Genomic DNA, 20,077 nt, shown 5'->3' with positions numbered 1-20,077 from the left:
ACAGAAACCGCCTTCCGTATACACACGACTATCAGCACTACTGGGAAGTAGCAGAGTGTGGGGGTTAAGATCGTGGGGTTTGGTGTCAGATATGTTTGTCATTCACACGCTGGCTCTGTTAGACACCATCTGTGTGACTTTGAGCAATTCTTGTACAGATAACCTGAAATGATGGGTATCGTGCACTGCACAGACCTCCTGTAAAGAACTCTTGCCTCACTACCAGACGCTTGCTTTCTCATTCCCCGTTTCCCTGTGGTGTTGGGAGACCGCCACTCCAACGTGCATCGATAGAACTTTCTGGGATGGTGGAAATGCTCTTTGTGCTGCCAGTACAGTAGCCACTAACCACATGTGGCTCTCAAGCACTTGCCATGTGGCTAGTATGATTAGGAACTGAATGTTTATTTAATTTAATTTAAATTTAAAGTTTAAATTTAGAAAGCCACATGTGGCTAAGTGGCTACTGTTTTGGACAGCACAGCTATAGATTACAACAAACCACATTGGTGTGAAATTTTATAACTGCTAAAATTTCTTTCTCCAAAATACTGAATTTGATGTCACAGACAGCTTCTACGGTTTAAAAAGTTGGTCATGATCCTTTAATAAAAGAACACACACTGTTCCTTTTTGGTGAGGTTCCCAACCACATTACCTAAAATCCATCTACACAAGGAGCTGTACCAAGTTTCAGTTTCACACTGTGAGAGAAGATACTAGAGAGAAACCAGGAATCTGTTGAATCTTACTGAAATAATGTGAGTTAAATATCTGATCACTTTGATGGCTGTTCCTTGAAAACAAAAGAATATTACTTTCTCTGTTTACGTGTTGCAAAGTTGCAAATCTGCCTGTTAAGGCCAGCTTTTTGATTGTGTTCTTCTAATTTATTTTATGTCTATCTGCCCTGTCAAATCTGAAAAGATTTCCTTTATGCCTTTGAGCTCTCTTTGTGTTTCTAGAACTTTTAACTCTTGGTGTTTCACTGCAGTTTTTAAGTATACAAATCTTTCCTCTTCATTGTAATTTTTAACCTTATATTATTCTTTATTCGCCTGGGTTAATGCCTTTTGTTCTTGAATTCCACTCTGTCTGATATTATTGCTTCTACCACTTTATTTAATTTATGATTTTTATGATTTTTGTCTGCCTTCTACTTTTTTTCATTTCTTTTTTTTAATATGAAATTTATTGTCAAATTGGTTTCCATACGACACCCAGTGCTCATTCCAACAGGTGCCCCCTCAATACCCATCACCCACCCTCTTTTTTTTGTCATTTCATTTTGATGCTTTTCTTATAGACAGAGTAGAACTGAATTTTGTTATTTTAATCAGATTACCAATTATTTGATCAGAAACTAAGCATATTCGTATTATGATTTCAATATATATGGTTTATTCATACCATTTTATTTAATGTATATGTCATTATATTTTGTGTCTTTTCTCTTTTCATCTTTGTTGTAATTTTTAGTTGTAGTCAGTTGTATTTTACTTTTCTGTCTCTGTTGCCCTTCTTTCTTGATTAAAAAATTCTGTGTTCTTCATCAAACTAGTGTTCACCGTCCTTTCACCATTATATTGAAACTTCTATTCCTCTCATAACTTTTGTACAGTATTGAAATTAACTAATACCTATTCCTGTTACCCTGAGACATTTTTCATGTTTACATCTCCAAGTCCTGAGTGAAGATCTTAGGAATAATTCATTTCCAAGTCTTCATTATGGCAAATACCACCCCCCCCATTCCCCCAATTCTTGACCTTATTTCAGGCTGTTATTAAGTTGTATCTTATGACTCTTATTTGAAGACTCCTTTCTCAAAAATTATAAATTCATAACCTGTAAATGTTGTTTTGCTGTATTTTTAATTACCTATATCACATAGGATAAAAATAATGCCACACTAATTCATCTTTTTTGTAGGCAATCTGTGTTTTTTTATTTTTTGGGTTTTTTTTCCTCTCTAGAAACAGAAAAATAGTTTTTCCTTTTAATCTGAGGTTCAGAGATATACAGAGATCGCAGGAAGCTCTTCTTTGGAGTATGTCTCTTGCTTTTCATTATTCTTGTCTAGGACACCATGAGCCCTTTTACCCAGAAGGTGAAAACTACTGTTTATTTAAGCTTAGGAAAGTTTTTCCTACTATTTCTTTAGTCTCTTTATTTTTTTAATTTTATTTTGAATTCATATTATTCATACTCTCATTTCTAGTCTCTGTGAAGTCTAATCTTTTACTTAGGATATTAATTTTTTAGAGATTTTGTGGTGTTGTAAGCTATTTCTTCCATCTGATCTTCTAGACAACTAATTTAGCTGGAAGCAGCGACTGCTGGGTTTTCTGTTCCTTCTGTTGAGTCTGGATGTTGAAAGGGTTTTACCTTCATGAGCCAAAGAAACACTTCAGTCTTTCCATTTGTATTTGTGTATCTGCAAGGTAAGTTCCCACACTACCCATTCTGGTCAGGCTTTATGGGCTTATTGGCAATTACAGACTTGCAGCTGTGTAAGGTATGTTCATTTTTATTTTACTGAGCTGGTATGAGATTCCTGTAACCTTCCTGCCGAGTGTCCCTGGGGTATCCTTTTGTTCCTGAGCCTTTCCTGGTGCTTATGTATGAGGAACAGGTATAAAGCTCCAAGCAGAGAACCAAGAATGACCGGTTTCTCCAGTGCAGACCACCAGCCATGATGGACCACCACTACCTGCAGAGATCTGTTGACTACCTGCTGTCGTTTAGGAAGCAAGTCACAGAGGCGGGGCCTCCCCCTTTGCAAGTCTAATGGATCTGTCTACAGATGTTACCTACGTCCTCTTAGAAGCCCTTATGATCAGTGGTCTTCGATGTTCTTCAACATTTCCCTCAAATTCCCAAGTAATTAAAACCCCAGTAGTGAATCACATGACATTCACTTTCTCCTCAGGAGGTTTCCTCACCTCTCTAACACCTAACGTTGTGACACTAGAAGTTGTTGGTCAGGACAGAATCACAGAGCAGGTTGTGCATCCTTTTTCCTGGGATGAGTGTGATTTATCAGGTGTGACGGTATGTATGGTTCCTTACAAATATCTCAGGAAGAAATGATGTAAGCAGAATTTTCAGTAAGAAAATAGTAGCTTGAATCCACATTAGTGTATAAAGGCTATCATCAAATTGTGCTTAACATTTTATTCACTGCCACTGTGATTGAGCTTGGTGACATCATTGTGTTTGGATCAGGCGATATATCAGCATTGGTTCCCACTGATTTTGTATCTGACTTTAATGATAATGGATAAATGTTTTGGGAGCATGTACCATTTTTCCCTGGAATCATTCCTGCCTAATGAACTGTACTAGGTGTTTTTCTTAGACATCATAAAATTTGGTACTTTGTTGATCTGTCTGGCCTGTGATCCATCTTTTGTGTTAATCATTTATGTCTCTGGCCTCTTCATTACTTATGACAAATTTTTTCTGTTTCTTTAAGTTTCTTTTTCAAAAGTGACAATATCCTTCTGCTTAAATGATCTTTTTAGTTTTTAGTCTTCAGCATTTTTTTTTTTGTTATGCATGAAGTAAATTAATTGGTTTTGCTCTCAGGACAGTGCCCTTTCAGTTCATAGGCCGTGAATTTTAGGACCACATCGTTGATGGCCTTCAACCTTATGAAATGTGACATCAAAGATAGCAATTTTGTTTGCACCATTGGCCAGCACCTAATTATCTTTCCTGCCTCTTCATTCTTGCAGAGCTCTTTGATGTTGGTGGTAGTCCTGTGTTTTGAAAGACTGTGGAGAATGGTGAAAGGGGCCCTTCTTTACTGAGTCTATGTTCCACTGAGATTTTCAATAATGGTATTACGTTAGAAACAAAATTCAGTACAGCTGTGGTAAAGTAATTACTCATTTATTTGCAGAAGCAAAAGCCTTTAATGTTTCTCTCAATGTACAGAGAAAGAATTTCTCCCTAACTGAACATGGCTGGGAGATTCATCTTTGGGAGAAACCGGAAGCAAAGCAAGATCAGGCTTGTGGAATATTTGGGAGTTGGGAGATCATACCTGGGGGAGGCAGGAGGCATTTGGGGGATTGCAACAGTAGTCATCAATATGGTGAAGGGCTTTGGTCTGCTAAGAGAGGGCAAAGCTACCATAAGCTGTGGGTGCGATGACCTGTGTCTTGGGTTTGATGAACACGATGTGGATGGCACAGGGCTTTGGAGGGAGGTGAGCCTTTAAGTTCAATCTCGGTTTCACTTTTCTAATTTTTCATTCTCCATGTGGATCTTAATCTCTGACTTTGAATTTTTCCTCTGCCATAATGGCAAAAATACTTTCTTAGCAGTTCAGAATTGAAAGAGGTAACTTATAGAATGGGTTTTATAATATGAAGTGCCTCCTACATTAACTTCCTTCCATTTGTTGCCAAAAAATTGGAACAATCGGTTCATAATTCAAAAACAACAAGATACCATATTTCTCCCTTTAAATAAGTAAAAATCATACCAGTCACCTCTACTCTGTGTTGGAGAGGGTGTGAGAATGAGTCTGTCTTCAGAGAGCAGTTCTGAGTATGTTTGGTGTTTTTCAAACTGGACCCTTGACCCAGCATTTCTTGTGCTAGGACTTTACCTTACAGAGACCCAACCATGTAGTCGGTAAACATGTGGAAGATTACCCATGCAGTATTGTGTGCATTGTGATCAATTGTGGCAACATACATTTCCATCACAAGGCAGGTGGTCAGGGTTGCCAGGGAGGGATGTTTCAGTGCCCTCACTGGTGCCTCAGTATATGAAAAGAACTCAGTTTATTTTGGTCTTAAAACCTCAGGTTTGCTTTACGTAAATATACTTTAAAATCCTGATTATTCCTTGAGCTCTTAAAAAATATATTTTTTAATTGTGGTGAAATACAGGTAACATGAAATTTACCATCATAAGCATTTTTAAGACTGTAGTTCAGTGCTTTTAGTATCTTCACATTGTTATACAACAGTGGTGATCATTGTCCATCCATTGAATTCTTTACATCTTGCAAACCTGAAACTCCATTCCTATTCAACTCCGTACTCCCTTCTCCCCCTAGCCCTTGACAACCACTATTCTATTTTCTGCCCCTATAAATGTGATCATTATAGGTACCTCATGTAAGTGAAATCACAAAATAGTTTTCCTTTTGTCACTGGCTTATTTCACTCAGAATAATGCCCTTAGGGTTCATGTGTCCTGTAGAATGTGTCAGAATTTCCTACCTTTTAGGTCTGAAGAGTATTCTATTGGAAGTATTTTGTTTGTTCAGTCATCTGTCAATGTACACTTGGGTTGCATCCACCTCTTGGCTTTTGTGAATGATGCTGGTGTGAACCTGCATGCATAGATACTTCTTCACGTCCCCGCTTTTAGCTCCTTAGGGTATATCCCTTGAACTTCTAAATCCAACTTATAAGTATCTATAATCTATTAATAAATCAAGCGGGTTTTAGTAGTCACTTTAAAAGGCCTTTAAACAATATTTGGTTCCAATTTAATACATAGTTAATGAAACACCTCCCTATCTGTTAAACTGCTTTTTTTATATTAAATGCATATAATTTTTAAGCACTTCAGTTGTGCAACTTAAAAACCCTTGTAAGCACTCAAGTAACTCTTATAAAGCTAATTAAAAAGTAAATGTAAATACTCAAGCTTATAAATAGAAATTTATAATATATGACATAAATTTGTAATATGAATATGTTAATATATAAATATATATTATATAAATATAAATTTATAAGTTCACTTAAGTTCACTTAAATGGTCCAATCCTGTATATAAGCGTAGGTACATTTTAAGTTTAAAAAACTATCATTTTAGGGGCCTTTGGATGGCTCATTCGGTTAAGCGTCCAACTTTGGCCCAGGTCATGATCTCACGGTTTGTGAGTTTGAGCCCCACATCAGGCTCTGTGCTCACAGCTCAGAGCCTGGAACCTGCTTTGGATTTTGTGTCTCCCTCTTTCTCTGTCCCTCCCCGACCCATGCTCTGTGTCTCTCTGTCTCATAAATAAACATTTAAAAATTTTAAAAACCTATCATTCTAAGTAAGTCACTTCATTACTTTGTGGTTACAAGGCAGTCTGATGGACAGGGACAAAAGCTGTTAAACATTACAGGTACATAATTTTTGCACGGATTCCATAAAGCAAAAATACTAATTTAGTGGCTTTGATTTTCTTAAACATTTCTGTACTGAATTCTAAAATTTTTTGAGGCAGATGGATGCTTTTCTATCCAGGAAGACTATTATCATTTCAGTTGCTTGAGTGTTTTTAACTCTGAATATTTGATGAGCATGAAATCCGGATCTGTAAACATTCAGGGCAGACTTTGTTGAAACTAAGGAAACTGTTCTATCATCCCTTATAAATTTCGGGGTTCCCTTCCCTGCTCCAGTGATGTCTATGATCAAAGGTTTTAGCTGGTGCAGTGACAAGGTTCTCAATTAAAACCATGATAGAATGCACTAAAAAATGTTATTTGTCAGAAACTCCATTACTGAAAGGAGACCATCCCAAAGCCAGGATCGTTAGACTAATTACGCACAGTTCACGCTTCTTAGTTATATTCCTTCGTGTCTGTAGCTTCCACACAGTGTGATCACTTGACTACACATTGCATTTCTTTGGTTCCTGAGAATGGAAATGCCTTCTTGCCTATCTTGAAATAATGTGCACCTTGATGGAAACTCCCACATATTTTCATGTGCTTTCTAGGATCAGACAGTTCTTTGTATACTAAAGTGGGAATGGATGGAATTCTGGACATCTTATGGCATTGTTGGACTAGTGGTTACAGTAGATGGCCTCTAAAGGGGCCATCGATGACACAACTCCAGGGGATGACATTTGCATTACAGTATGTGTGGTATCTTCCCTAAATTATACAGTGTGTAGTTTACTGCATCCTCCTGGCAGTTAAGTGAATGATACTATAGTCACACAGGCAGCTGATGTCTTGCTGTCACTGTGACTGTTTTCCCTTCATGTGAAGCCTCATGGAGACACCTAGTCCATTGATCTTCCTGCTTTCTCCCACTTCTTAATTTATTAGTCCTCCTTTTCCCCATTTCCTGTTTCATCCAGCACAGATCTCATGGTTTATTACTGTAAAATACGTGTAACGATACCTTCAGCTCTTTGGCCATTCTGATTTTTTTTCATCTGACAGACAAAACCCTACCTCTTATAAACCCCGCTCCTGAGTGAGCCCCTCAGCTGTCTGAGGATGCTGGGGAAAGTCCCCAGAGAGGCAGATTTATCCTTATATCAGGACATCCTGTTCATCTGCCCTAGGGAAACCCTGGTACCTTGGCTGTCACCTGGGAGCCCGCCGGGTTCTCACATCAGCTCCCTGTCCTGGTGGGTGCACTGCCATCTCAGCCCCAAATAACTGAGTCCCAGCTGACCCCACCACCTGTTTCAAAACGAAAATAGAAGGTGTGGGAAAGGACATTGTTTCACTTTCCTTGACTCTAAATACACCTACATCTCTGTGCATCCTGCCCTTCTTTCTCAGACTGCAAGAAAAAGTGCTTTCCTTTTCCTAAGGATAACCCCCTCACACATTCTAGTTTCACCACCAGGCTGACTCCTCGGGGATCGTATACTAGAAATTATTATTCTCTTCGCTAATCATGAGCCTTCCCTTTCAACTCGGTCATTCCCAACGGCTTTCAGAAATGTTTGTCTCTTCCATAAAACAAAACAAAAATGTAAAATAAAAAATAAGCAAAAAAACTAAATGACAACAACAAAAAATATTATCCCCTCGATCCCAGATCCTTCCCCATACCTGTTTCTTTCTGTCTTTACCTTCTGGAGACCTCTTCAAAGGTTGTCTATTTGTACAGCAGTAATGCTCAATTTGGTTATCTAACACTGGCTAGCATCTTAAAAAGACTTGTGAAATTATATTACAATTTCCAAATATATTCAATTGTATTTATTTCAAGTAGAATGGTAACAGAGGCTATAATAAAAAAGATAGAAGATAGAAAATATTACCAAGGATGTGGAGGAATTGGAACCCTCATTCACTGCTAATAGAAATATAAAATGGTGGATCTATTTTGGAAAAACAGTTTGGCAGTTTCTTAAGAGGTTAAACATAAATTCACCATACAACCCAGCAGACAACTGATTGGTTAGCAGATGCGGTGTGGAAAGCTATTCAGCAGTAAAAAAGGATCGAAACACTAGGACCCTACTATCTCACAGATGTCCCTCTAGAACATTATGCTAAGTGAAAGAAGCCAGGCAGAAAAGACCACATATTATATGATTCCACTTACATGAATTGTACAGAAAAGCCAAATTTATAGTGACAGGTTAGTGGTCGACTGAAGCTGGGAATGGGCATAAGGAACCTTTTGGGGAAATGCAAGTGTTCCAAAATTAGATTGTACTGATGGCTGCACAATTCAATTAATTCACTAATAGTTATTGAATTGTACATTTAAGATAGATGGATTTGTGTCCCATGCATGAAACCTTAATGATGTTGTTTGGAAAAAAAAAAAAAGGCAGGGAGCAGCCAATTTTTGATGAGGTTTTCTCTTTGCACCAGTTGCTTAATGGGAATAAAAATGAAACTGTAAGAAAACAAGTTAAGATGCTACATTGCACTTAGATATCAACAAATCAAAATAACAGTATTTGTGTTTCACAGGCTACTTTTTAAAAACATGTTCTTGGTCATATGGTAATAAGGAAGATACCTGCTTCTAAACCACTGGTCCCAGCACACCTAAAGTGCTAAGCAGTTCTTTCCTTTTAATCTTTGCTAATGCACTGTGAGGATGTCCTTGACTATGAATGGGTGGTGTGGTATACAATAATAGTTAGCCCCTGCTGAAAACTTGATGACCAAAATGCACGATCCTTTTCTACAGTACCAAATTGTTTTAGGGCTTTTTGACTGTAATTAAAATGGTAGCCAAGTTTGGGACAGAGTGTTTTACTTAATCTGAGCAAGAAATCTAAATCCACTTTCAAGAGCTGATACTTGTTCATATTTTACAAGTTAGTAATTCTTGAATACTAACTTGTAATACTAGTATATTCTTGAATGACATGGTAATTTTAAATTTTGCTTTTTTAATGTTCATTTTTTATTTTGAGAGAGAGAGAGAGAAGGGGAGTGGCAGAGACAGAGAGAATCCCAAGCAGGCTCTGCATTTTTAGCGCAGAGCCCAATCTGGGGCTAGATCTCACAAACTGTGAGATCATGACCTGAGCCTATATCAAGAGTCGGACCCTCGGGGCGCCTGGGTGGCACAGTCGGTTAAGCGTCCGACTTCAGCCAGGTCACCATCTCGCGGTCCGTGAGTTCGAGCCCCGCGTCAGGCTCTGGGCTGATGGCTCAGAGCCTGGAGCCTGTTTCCGATTCTGTGTCTCCCTCTCTCTCTGCCCCTCCCCCGTTCATGCTCTGTCTCTCTCTGTCCCAAAAATAAATAAACGTTGAAAAAAAAAGAGTTGGACCCTCAACTGACTGAGCCACCCAGGTGTCCCAGTAATTTAAATTTTTAAACTAATCAGTTGCCAACCAGAAAGCAAAATGTAGTCCTATAAGAAAATAGTTCTGCACAGTTTGTAAGGTGGCAAATACAGGGTAGACAAAAGAAGTAAGTAATGGTAGGCTCTTTTTCCAGGAGGGGAGGGGGTTGGCTTCATTAGAGCCTTCAACAGGAAAGGTCAGTTCAGAGAATAAACAGCTCTCCTTGTCCAGATAATCTTCCTCTCCAAAGAGACCAGACTGAGAGGACATCATTTTAAGAAGGTGTTGAAGTTAGAAGTTAGAAGAAGGAATGAATTTCCAGACAACACGGCTTACTTAAGGATAGGATTATGAGAGAGGGTATGCAGGCTTCTCTCTGGGAATCCTAAAAGTATACAGAATGTGAACGTAAGGTGTGTGAGCAAAAATCCACAGAAAAATAAGAGTTCTATATCTTTTCTGAAAAACAGACTTATCCCCACTGGTTCAGAACTTGATTTAATTTACTGAGTCTAGTATTTAATTTAAAATGGCAAACTAATGTGTTATGTGAAGGACAGTAGATAGGTTTCAGAAATTTACAACCTGGCAATTTGTGGTGTGGGAAGCACGCTTGTTTATAAGGTTGACATATCCACACGTATACTGCATTTGCAGCCAGCACATCTGTTGTTCTTATGTAAGGGATTAAAACGAGCTATTTTTGTTGAAGTTCAGCTGCAGAGTAACAGAGTGTTAATCCAGCTTGGTAAAGAAGTTACCTATTTTAGATTTTTTCTTCATATTAAACTTTAAAAATATGCTTTTCCTCTCTAGGAGAAAGCCTTAGTCTTTGTTAAAAAAATGAAAAGTTTATGTGGTTTTAAGTTGTGTTTGTCATACGATAGCATTCAGATGATATCACATTTTTTCTAGCTTAGCATTTTGAGTGTGAAGTCATGTCCAAGTTTGCTTTTTTCCAGTACATTTTTCATAAAAATCTTACCAATATTATTGACTCTTCTTCCTTTGAATGTGAGATTGTTTTGTTCTTGGAAATCTGAAGTAAACTTGTTCTGGCTTTCCCCTTCACATGGAATTATGTCATTTGCACGAGGGCTTATCAGGAAATCCTGACTATCATCTTACATTCCCAAGAGTTAATCAACTGTATTCATACAGTCTCCGTGAAAGGGGGGGGGGGCTCTTTCACATATTTCTATTGTAGTTTTATAACAAATGTGAATTGTTTCATTAGTCTGTCTTCAGGAAACTCACTTTTCTCTGATTTCCTGTGTCTCTCGAAAGAGCAACAGCAGCTCTCAAATGAAAAACTGTTTGGTTAATGATTCAGTTCTGTTTAAAAGAGTAAATACTGGTCATCTAAAAGGTTCCTTGAGGTGAGTTATAGGAGAAAGCAAGATAGAGTTAGAATGCCTAGCTTTCAAGTTGCTTGTAATCTGGATCAGTCTTTCTTAAACTTGAAGTTATGTATGAATCTTCTGAGTGTTTGTGGAAATGTAGATTCTCGTTCAGTGAATGGAGGCTGAGGCCCGAGTCCACATGTCTGGTCACCTCCCAGGTAGTGTATATGTTTCTGATCCATGGTCTACACCTTGAGATGCAACAGTCCCCATGGATCGTCCTTACTATGCATAGAGGTCTGTCTGTAGATGATCTGTGGCATGCATTTGCTAATTTTTTATCATTATCATAGCAGATCAACAATTGTGCAGCCATCTTGTAGAGAACAGAGGTTGTATATAATATTAACTTACCTAGAAAGAATCCTGACTATGGGCCTTGTTAGTACAGTCTTTTTAGGTGAACTTAGCTGAACTTGTAGAAGTAAACAGACTGACATGAAAACAGAAATCAGATTGTTAGAACTTAATGTTTATAGACATGCCAGACTGTTTAAATATATCTGCGATATGGAAGGATATGTCATTATTGGTTCTCTTCTAATATTCTGACCTCGTGTCCACCCAGTCAGGAAAGAAAATCTTTGCTAGGTAAAGAGGAGTCATTAAAGCAGGTGCTATCAGTGTGGAGGTGAGGAATGTCAGTGAGTGGAGAGTATCAGGATAGGGGGTGGCTGGATCTTGGTGTCCTAGAGAAGGACACACTTCACTCCCCCACTGCCATGTAGCACGGCAGGCCTAGCGTGGCCAGATCTTCCAACTTTTCAAGAAAAGCCAGAAATAGAAATTTCATGTGAATTTCCCAATTTAAAAATGTTGGCTAGTAATTTAAATTCTTTCAGAGCATTATGCAGGCCAAGAAAACACATCTGTGGCCCAGACACAGCCCTTGAGTTACCCATTTACAGTGTCTAGTGTAAAATACATTGAAGTCTCCTAATGCACTCCTCATGAGCGAAAAATTAGGAATTTTTCAAAATGAAACTTTCCAGCCTTTTGTCTTTAGACACTTGAGTCAGAAGTAATAGCCTCTGTTTTATGTATTTGGAGCTACTGGTGTAAGACTGGCGTATGGTCATAAAACCTGTCTTTCCATCTTCTTTCACATTCCAGATTACAGGACAGGCCCTTGTTTCACTCAGGTCAACAACCAGATGTGCCAAGGGCAGCTGACAGGCATTGTCTGCACTAAGACTCTGTGCTGTGCCACCATTGGACGGGCCTGGGGCCACCCCTGTGAGATGTGTCCTGCCCAGCCTCAGCCCTGCCGACGGGGCTTTATCCCCAACATCCGGACTGGAGCTTGCCAAGGTGAGTTTGCACAGACTTCCCATGTGTGGGTCTCCTTTCACTGCACTCCGACGATCCATCTGCCACTAATACCTAATGCCATTCAACCTCCCACCATTCCCGCGAAGGGCCTCATCAGCAAGCCTGACTAGAGATGACTTTTTGTTAGCCACCTAATGGATAATTATTTTTCAGCTCTTGACATAAATGGAGAAGAGAAGAGATAGTAGGAAAAATTGGGGAAAATAAAAAAATAGATTAAAATATCTCATATAATCAGATAAACCACTCCTATATCTTCATCCAGGCAGCACTACACGCTCCTTACCACAACCCCTGAAAGATACATGCGTAAATACCCTGGACAAACAGTCTTTCTCTTTCTTGTATTCTCCTTCAAGATATTGGAATCCGGTTTTAGGTAATAGGGAGAAGAGAATGGCCTGACATTGTTATTAATAGAATCTTTAGGGGCAAAGTGTGAACTCTGTAGGTGAATGCAGTTAAGAGTTTATAATTCAAGGGGCACCTGGGTGGCTCAGTAGGTTGAGCATCTGACTTCGGCTCAGGTCATGATCTCGTGGTTTGTGAGTTTGAGCCCTGCATCGGGCTCTGTGCTGACAGCTCAGAGCCTGGAGCCTGCTCCGGATTCTGTGTTCCCCCACCACCTCTCTCTGCCCCACCCCTGCTTGTGCTCTCTATCTCTCTGTCTTTCAAAAATAAATAAACATAAAAAATTTTTTAAGAGTTTGTAATTCAAGTGGTTGCAATCTGGTTTCCAGGCAATCTTCCCAACCACATCTTGGTGAATATTTTATATGTTAGGGTTAGATTGGGGCCCTGAGCATGCTACAACAGTAGATTCCAACCCAAGTAGCCAAACATTATGTTTGTACTGGATAATTATTTTAATTAATTTTCAGCGGCCACAATTCTTACCCTTTTTTTTTTTTTTTGCCACTTCTCTGATATCATATGTATATTAAACCCATTTTTAGAGTTTGGAAATAGCTCTGTAATGAGTTCTCAAGTGGCAGAAGGATCACAGGAAAATGGAAAATGACTTTTATTCAGAGAAATATTACTCATATTTGAGACATGAGGAGCTGGGTTTATTTGTTATAATGAAATCATATACAAAGTTAGATTCCTGAAGTCTTTCAAACTGATGTTAGTAACCAGCGTCACAGGCCAGATGTCATGTACCCAATGTCTGTAAAATGACATATTGTGGAAAACCAGTCCAGTATCTCCAAACTCAAGTGAGATTTGTAGTTTGGGAAGCTTGCATATACCTTCAATTCACTGAATAATAACCATTTAGGTGCTCTGCATAATTTGCTATAAATAATTTGCTGACGGTGGCTTCTAAAGATTTTGGTTAGTTTTGTAGTTTTATAAAAGTTAAAAACTTTTTAGTTTGTAAATGTTAAAAACTGGTCTCTTTCAAAACTCTTCCAATCACAGCTCTAGCGGTTCCCAAGGAATGAACCGGCAATTTAGTAGATTAGCAACTTTTCATTGAATTACATATAGAAGCAATGTCAGCTGTTAGTGTTTTGTCTCTTTATACTTATCACAGGTCAGCTCTAATAGGGAAACTGTGGAAACATCACTTTTAATCCCTTGTTTTGTATGGATAATAAAATTCTGTATCTTTGATATGACTACCAGTTTGATTTTACGGAGTTTCTGATAAAGCAACAATATTTTCTATAGAAGACATACTATATACTATATAGTATTTATCATACTATATAGCTTTCCTAGATTAGATATAAATTAGCCTAAAATTTATATAGGTTCGTATTAAAGAGAAAATACTATGTAGATCTACTAGATTAATACCGACTAGATTTACTAAGGTAATAGTTTTTGCTTTTTCTATAGCACATTTTACTCTCTGATATACTTGCTTGTTTATTGTCTTTATTGCTTTTACTCTCCCCCAGCTAGAGTGTAAGATCCATTAGCTCATAAATCTGTTTTATTCATTAATGTCTCTGAGGCATCTGGAAGAGTACCTATCATGTGGTAGATACTCAATGACTATCTTTGGAATTAATAACTGGGATTAAGATTAACATACTTGCAAAAACCATATTTCATAAAAATAGTCCAGGTTGGGAAAAAGCTCGTAACCTCAACCAAAACATCACAAATCACTCACTCTCCTCATCTTCTATGTCTGTACTTAGGCTTTTTTTTTTTTTTTTTTTTTTTTTTTTTTTACCTATGTATTTTGTCAGAGAGGCCTAGTTTTTCTGAACACAATTACTAAAATGTGTGATCTGATCTCAGATTTCCAAAATATCCTTCGGGATTTAGTAATGTCTGAAAGCTTATTTATTTGATTTTGTTTATGCAGTGAAGATAAAGTTTTCAGTTTCATTTGCCTAAAAATATAATGGGTAAGTACAGCAACCAGAGGAAAGCGAAACTTGCCACATGGTTAAAATACCTGGAAAAGCAAGTTTAAAAAGTTCTGCTTTATTTCAAACTCATGGCATAGTCACAAGGTTCTCAATTAAATACTGGTCCTCGGTTCAGGCTATTTTAAGACTGCATCTTACTGTGATCTCATTTTCCCTTTAAATTCCTAGACTGTTTCTCAGATACATTGCCAGGTTGATTTGGAAGATACATGGCATGAAAAAAATAATGTGATAAAACATGATATGTATGTGTCATACTTTTTAAAATAATAACTCTCTTTTTGATAGGATAATTGAAAATTTTAGTAGAGTTAAAAATAAATTTCAGATGCATAGATGTTGACTGCAAATAGGTTAATATTGGTTCTAAAATGTGGATCATATTAACCAGAAAAGGACATTTCTAAAGTTCTAAACATAATATTATTCTGTAGTTGATGCAGTTAGTGAATTGCCTTATCTTCGGCTTCAGAAGACGTGAGATATGATCTGATAATAAATATGATCTTATAATAAACAAAATAACTGTTTAGATGTAGATTTCCACAAAATGTATATGGGTTCCTTTTATTTTTTAATTTTTTTTTAATTTTTTTTTTCAACGTTTATTTATTTTTGGGACAGAGAGAGACAGAGCATGAACGGGGGAGGGGCAGAGAGAGAGGGAGACACAGAATCGGAAACAGGCTCCAGGCTCTGAGCCATCAGCCCAGAGCCCGACGCGGGGCTCGAACTCACGGACCGCGAGATCGTGACCTGGCTGAAGTCGGACGCTTAACCGACTGCGCCACCCAGGCGCCCCTATATGGGTTCCTTTTAAAAGAAAATACTCTACCGATCTACTAGATTAATACTGACTAGATTTACTGGGGTAATACTTTTTGTTTATTCTGTAGCACGTAACTTGCTTATTTATTGTCCTTATTGCCTTTACCGTTCCCCAGCTAGAGTGTAAGATCTGTTAGGTTATAAATCTGTTTTTATGATGATACTTAAATAAAGTTGGTAATTAAATCAAAATTAAGATGATACTTAAAGAAAATTAAGGTATGAAGAGACCAGTACGTTTTTTTCTCCCCCCACATCTTTAACTGTTGCCATGATGTCTTTGTGGACTTAAGTAAACACTGTCAGAGAGGTTCACATTCCTAGGGTGCTTGGTGTTCAGTCATAACGATCTGTGTCTTTGTAGGTTAAGAGCCAGTTGTGTTCTCCCTTTACTTCCAAGTCTTGTACTTTTTTCATTTTATTAATATCCAATCAAAGTTAATATGGGCCTTAATGTTTAAGCTATCATGAGAACAAGTGAATTAGTTTAAAAAGTGACATTAAGCCCTTTTCCAAGAATATATACAAATTTTAAATATACCAGAAACTGCCACATGTATCTGTTGTATTATTTTCTTATGGTTTCTTATTGTCTTTGAATCTTTAGAGTCTTTTTGAATCTATTCGAATTAAAGGGATATTTTATTGAATATTAGTACTTGATTTTGAATCTTTTAGATTTTCAAATGAACAGGGTGCATTTATAATTTTAAAAACTATATTAAAATTTGCATAGCTGCTAATTTGTTATTTGATTTTTAGGAATTAGCCTTTTAAATATTCCATCCATTTCCCAAACTGAAAATATAGCAGGAGAAGTCTCCTCCTCAAATTCTGTCTTTTGCTATGTCCTGGTAACAGGTAATAGTAACAGACTGACATTGAGCCTCTGTTCTGTTCCATGCAGCATGAGAGGTGTGCGAAATCAGACATACATGATGGAGTCGGGACCTAGCTAGCACACAGGACAAGGACTTGAATAAATAAACAGCAGTACAGACCCTAAATCAGTCCATGCAAAACAAATGCTGGTGTGTGTTCTTTTCAAATGGTGTCAGTGTTCAGAAATACCTCATTCCTTTACTCAGGATGCATGTGAAAAATGTAGAAAAATTGAACTTCACTTGAACCCAAGCAGGCCTGGGTAATCCTTCAGTCATAGTTTGAGAAGAAGGTACCCACAGTAAAAAGTTATTTCTAGGCCTTCTAGATAGCACAACCTAGAGAGAGATTTGGTTCATTTGATTAGTATGAACTGTTAAAGACAAATTTATCTGGGCTGTCTACATTGAACTATTTAACCAGACCATTATAAAATTTAACTTTTGTTCAAACTGTGAAGACAAGCCATTCCTATACAATCCAGAAAATTTACTTAAGCCTAATTAATTGTAGAAACTTTTTTTTAAATAATGTATGGATGGTATTTGTGTGTGTTGTGTATTATATCTTAATGAAAGAGAACGTTACCTGAAAGATACATTGTACACAGTGAAGCCTCAATGAGTTAAGCACAGGGCTATTCCCATATACTTCTAAACATACTTTTACAAACATGAATCTTAGTGAAAGAAGATGTTACTTGAATGACGGTTTACAGACAGTGTAGTTTCTTTATTTCTTTTTTTTTTTTTTAATTTTTTTTTTCAACGTTTATTTATTTTTGGGACAGAGAGAGACAGAGCATGAACGGGGGAGGGGCAGAGAGAGAGGGAGACACAGAATCGGAAGCAGGCTCCAGGCTCTGAGCCATCAGCCCAGAGCCCGACGCGGGGCTCGAACTCATGGACCACGAGATCGTGACCTGGCTGAAGTCGGACGCTTAACCGACTGCGCCACCCAGGCGCCCCCTATTTCTTTTTTTTTAATGTTTATTTTTGAGAAAGAGACAGTGTAAGTGGTGGAGGGGCAGAGAGAGACAGAGAGAGAGAGAGATAAAGAATCCGAAGCAGGCTCCAGGCTCTTAGCCGTCAGCACAGAACCCGACACAGGGCTCAAATTCATGAACTGTGAGATCATGACCTGAGCTGAAGTCAGACACTTAACCAACTGAGCCATCCAGGCACTCCTAGACAATATAGATTCAATGAGATAAGCATTCAGCTATTCCCATGTGATTTTACACATATGTTTGCAAACACTCATATCTTAATGACAGATGATGTTGCTTGAAAGGCAAATTACACACAATGTAGTTTCATTAAGAACAAGTCCATTGCCATACACTTTTTTTTAAGCTTGTATTTAAATTCCAGTTAGTTAACATACAGCATCCTAGTAGTTTCAGGTGTGATTCAGCCCTTCTATATAGCACCCGGCGCTTATCGCAACTCTTACTTAAAAAAGATAACAGAATATTCTCCTTCTAACTCAAAAACTAACAAGAAAATCAATAATAGAAAACAAGGTCTTCTGAAATAAAATTCTGCTACCCCCAGTTGAAAGCAGCGATGAACACATAGGTAGCTGTCGGGAAGTCATTGAGACAGGGAGAGTCTTCTGAGCATTTACCGCATCAGCATTCTGAAAGGCTCTTCAGAGGTTGGGGATGTCCTGTTGGAGAAGTGGACACTGTGTGAGTGAGAGAGCTACTGCGGACCCTCAGAGTAATGAAAGGGATAGCGGAAAGAGAGTCTTTGAAGCAAGCCTTCTTTAGTACCTTCTGCCCAGCCTTCCAGCCCAGGAGTGGTCCCTGCGGAGGAGGAGAACAAGAAGGAAGGAAAGAGAGGAAGTGGGAACCACCAGTGAGCATCTCAGAGAGTCTATGTGTGAAAGAGCAGGTCGGGGGTGGGGGCACACCCCCACCTAAAAGTTGAAAAATTAATACCAGGACAAAGAAAAAAGTGGGAGAGAGTTTGGTGAGCAGATATCAGGAAATAGTTCCTACAGAACTATCTTTCACACCAACTCATTTCTTTTTGGGCTCTCCCCATTATTGTTTCAATAGGAAATGGCCCCATTGAAAGATGAGTACCTACATGTAAAACCTGAAAAAAAAGGAAAAGAAAAGAAAAAAACATAAGGAAACGTAGGTGAACATGCTTCAAAGAAGAATTATCCAAATAAACACAAGATTTATATCCTTCTTTCTTAGCCTAAAGAAATGGAAAACAATACGGGCCTTCTTTTAAAAGTTGCCTGAAGTAGAGTTATAAGAGTTCAGTAAAGACAACCAGAGATAAAAAGTGGGCAGAAGAGGGATTTGAAACTTTACCTAACAGAAGGTAATGCATACATATATGTTTATGTGTGTATATATATTTCTACACACACACACATATACACACACACATACTTAAAACTGAAAAAAAATAGTGACAAATGTTAAGATTAAGGAAATCACAAATCATAATGTCAGAGAACAGTGAATAGGCAATGATTATAAAGAATCTGATACTCAGTGAAGTCAGACTAAAAGCTGAGGAAAGGAACTGAAAAAGAGATAAAACAAGAATTTTCTAAAATGGATAAGGCTATCAGTTTGTAAACTGGAAGACAGAAACCCTCAATAAAAATAGAAGATAAATGGAACACCTTGGCCTAATAAGAAAGAATAAGCAAGTATTTTTTTTAATATATGAAATATATTGTCAAATTGGTTTCCATACAACACCCAGTGCTCATCCCAAAAGGTGCCCTCCTCAATACCCATCACCCACCCTCCCCCCCCCACCCCCCATCAACCCTCAGTTCTCAGTTTTTAACAGTCTGTTATGCTTTGGCTCTCTCCCACTCTAACCTCTTTTTTTTTTTTTTTCCTTCCCCTCCCCCATGGGTTTCTGTTAAGTTTCTCAGGATCCACATAAGAGTGAAACCATATGGTATCTGTCTTTCTCTGTATGGCTTATTTCACTTAGCATCACACTCTCCAGTTCCATCCACGTTGCTACAAAAGGCCATATTTCATTTTTTCTCATTGCCACGTAGTATTCCATTGTGTATATAAACCACAATTTCTTTATCCTTTCATCAGTTGATGGACATTTAGGCTCTTTCCATAATTTGGCTATTGTTGAGAGTGCTGCTATAAACATTGGGGTACAAGTGCCCCTATGCATCAGTACTCCTGTATCCCTTGGATAAATTCCTAGCAGTGCTATTGCTGGGTCATAGGGTAGGTCTATTTTTAATTTTCTGAGGAACCTCCACACTGCTTTCCAGAGCGGCTGCACCAATTTGCATTCCCACCAACAGTGCAAGAGGGTTCCCGTTTCTCCACATCCTCGCCAGCATCTATAGTCTCCTGATTTGTTCATTTTGGCCACTCTGACTGGCGTGAGGTGATACCTGAGTGTGGTTTTGATTTGTATTTCCCTGATAAGGAGCGACGCTGAACATCTTTTCATGTGCCTGTTGGCCATCCGGATGTCTTCTTTAGAGAAGTGTCTATTCATGTTTTCTGCCCATTTCTTCACTGGGTTATTTGTTTTTCGGGTGTGGAGTTTGGTGAGCTCTTTATAGATTCTGGATACTAGCCCTTTGTCCGATATGTCATTTGCAAATATCTTTTCCCATTCCGTTGGTTGCCTTTTAGTTTTGTTGGTTGTTTCCTTTGCTGTGCAGAAGCTTTTTATCTTCATAAGGTCCCAGTAAT

General features: G+C 38.1%; 1 protein-coding gene across 1 annotated transcript in view; it reads left to right on the top strand.

The window, feature by feature from the left end:
• FBN2 (fibrillin 2) overlaps window positions 1–20,077 on the top strand; it is a 258,860-nt gene that overhangs the window by 59,974 nt on the left and 178,809 nt on the right. Inside the window, exon 6 of the mRNA XM_045487659.1 lies at window positions 12,044–12,241. Within this exon, the coding sequence (XP_045343615.1) occupies window positions 12,044–12,241 (198 nt within the window). The remainder of the gene's footprint in view (window positions 1–12,043; window positions 12,242–20,077) is intronic.

Source organism: Leopardus geoffroyi, chromosome A1 (genome assembly GCF_018350155.1).
Source record: "Leopardus geoffroyi isolate Oge1 chromosome A1, O.geoffroyi_Oge1_pat1.0, whole genome shotgun sequence".
In the NCBI taxonomy this organism is placed as follows: Eukaryota; Metazoa; Chordata; class Mammalia; order Carnivora; family Felidae; genus Leopardus; species Leopardus geoffroyi.
Note: the sequence above shows the minus strand (reverse complement) of the source record. Positions and strands in the feature narration are given on the sequence as shown.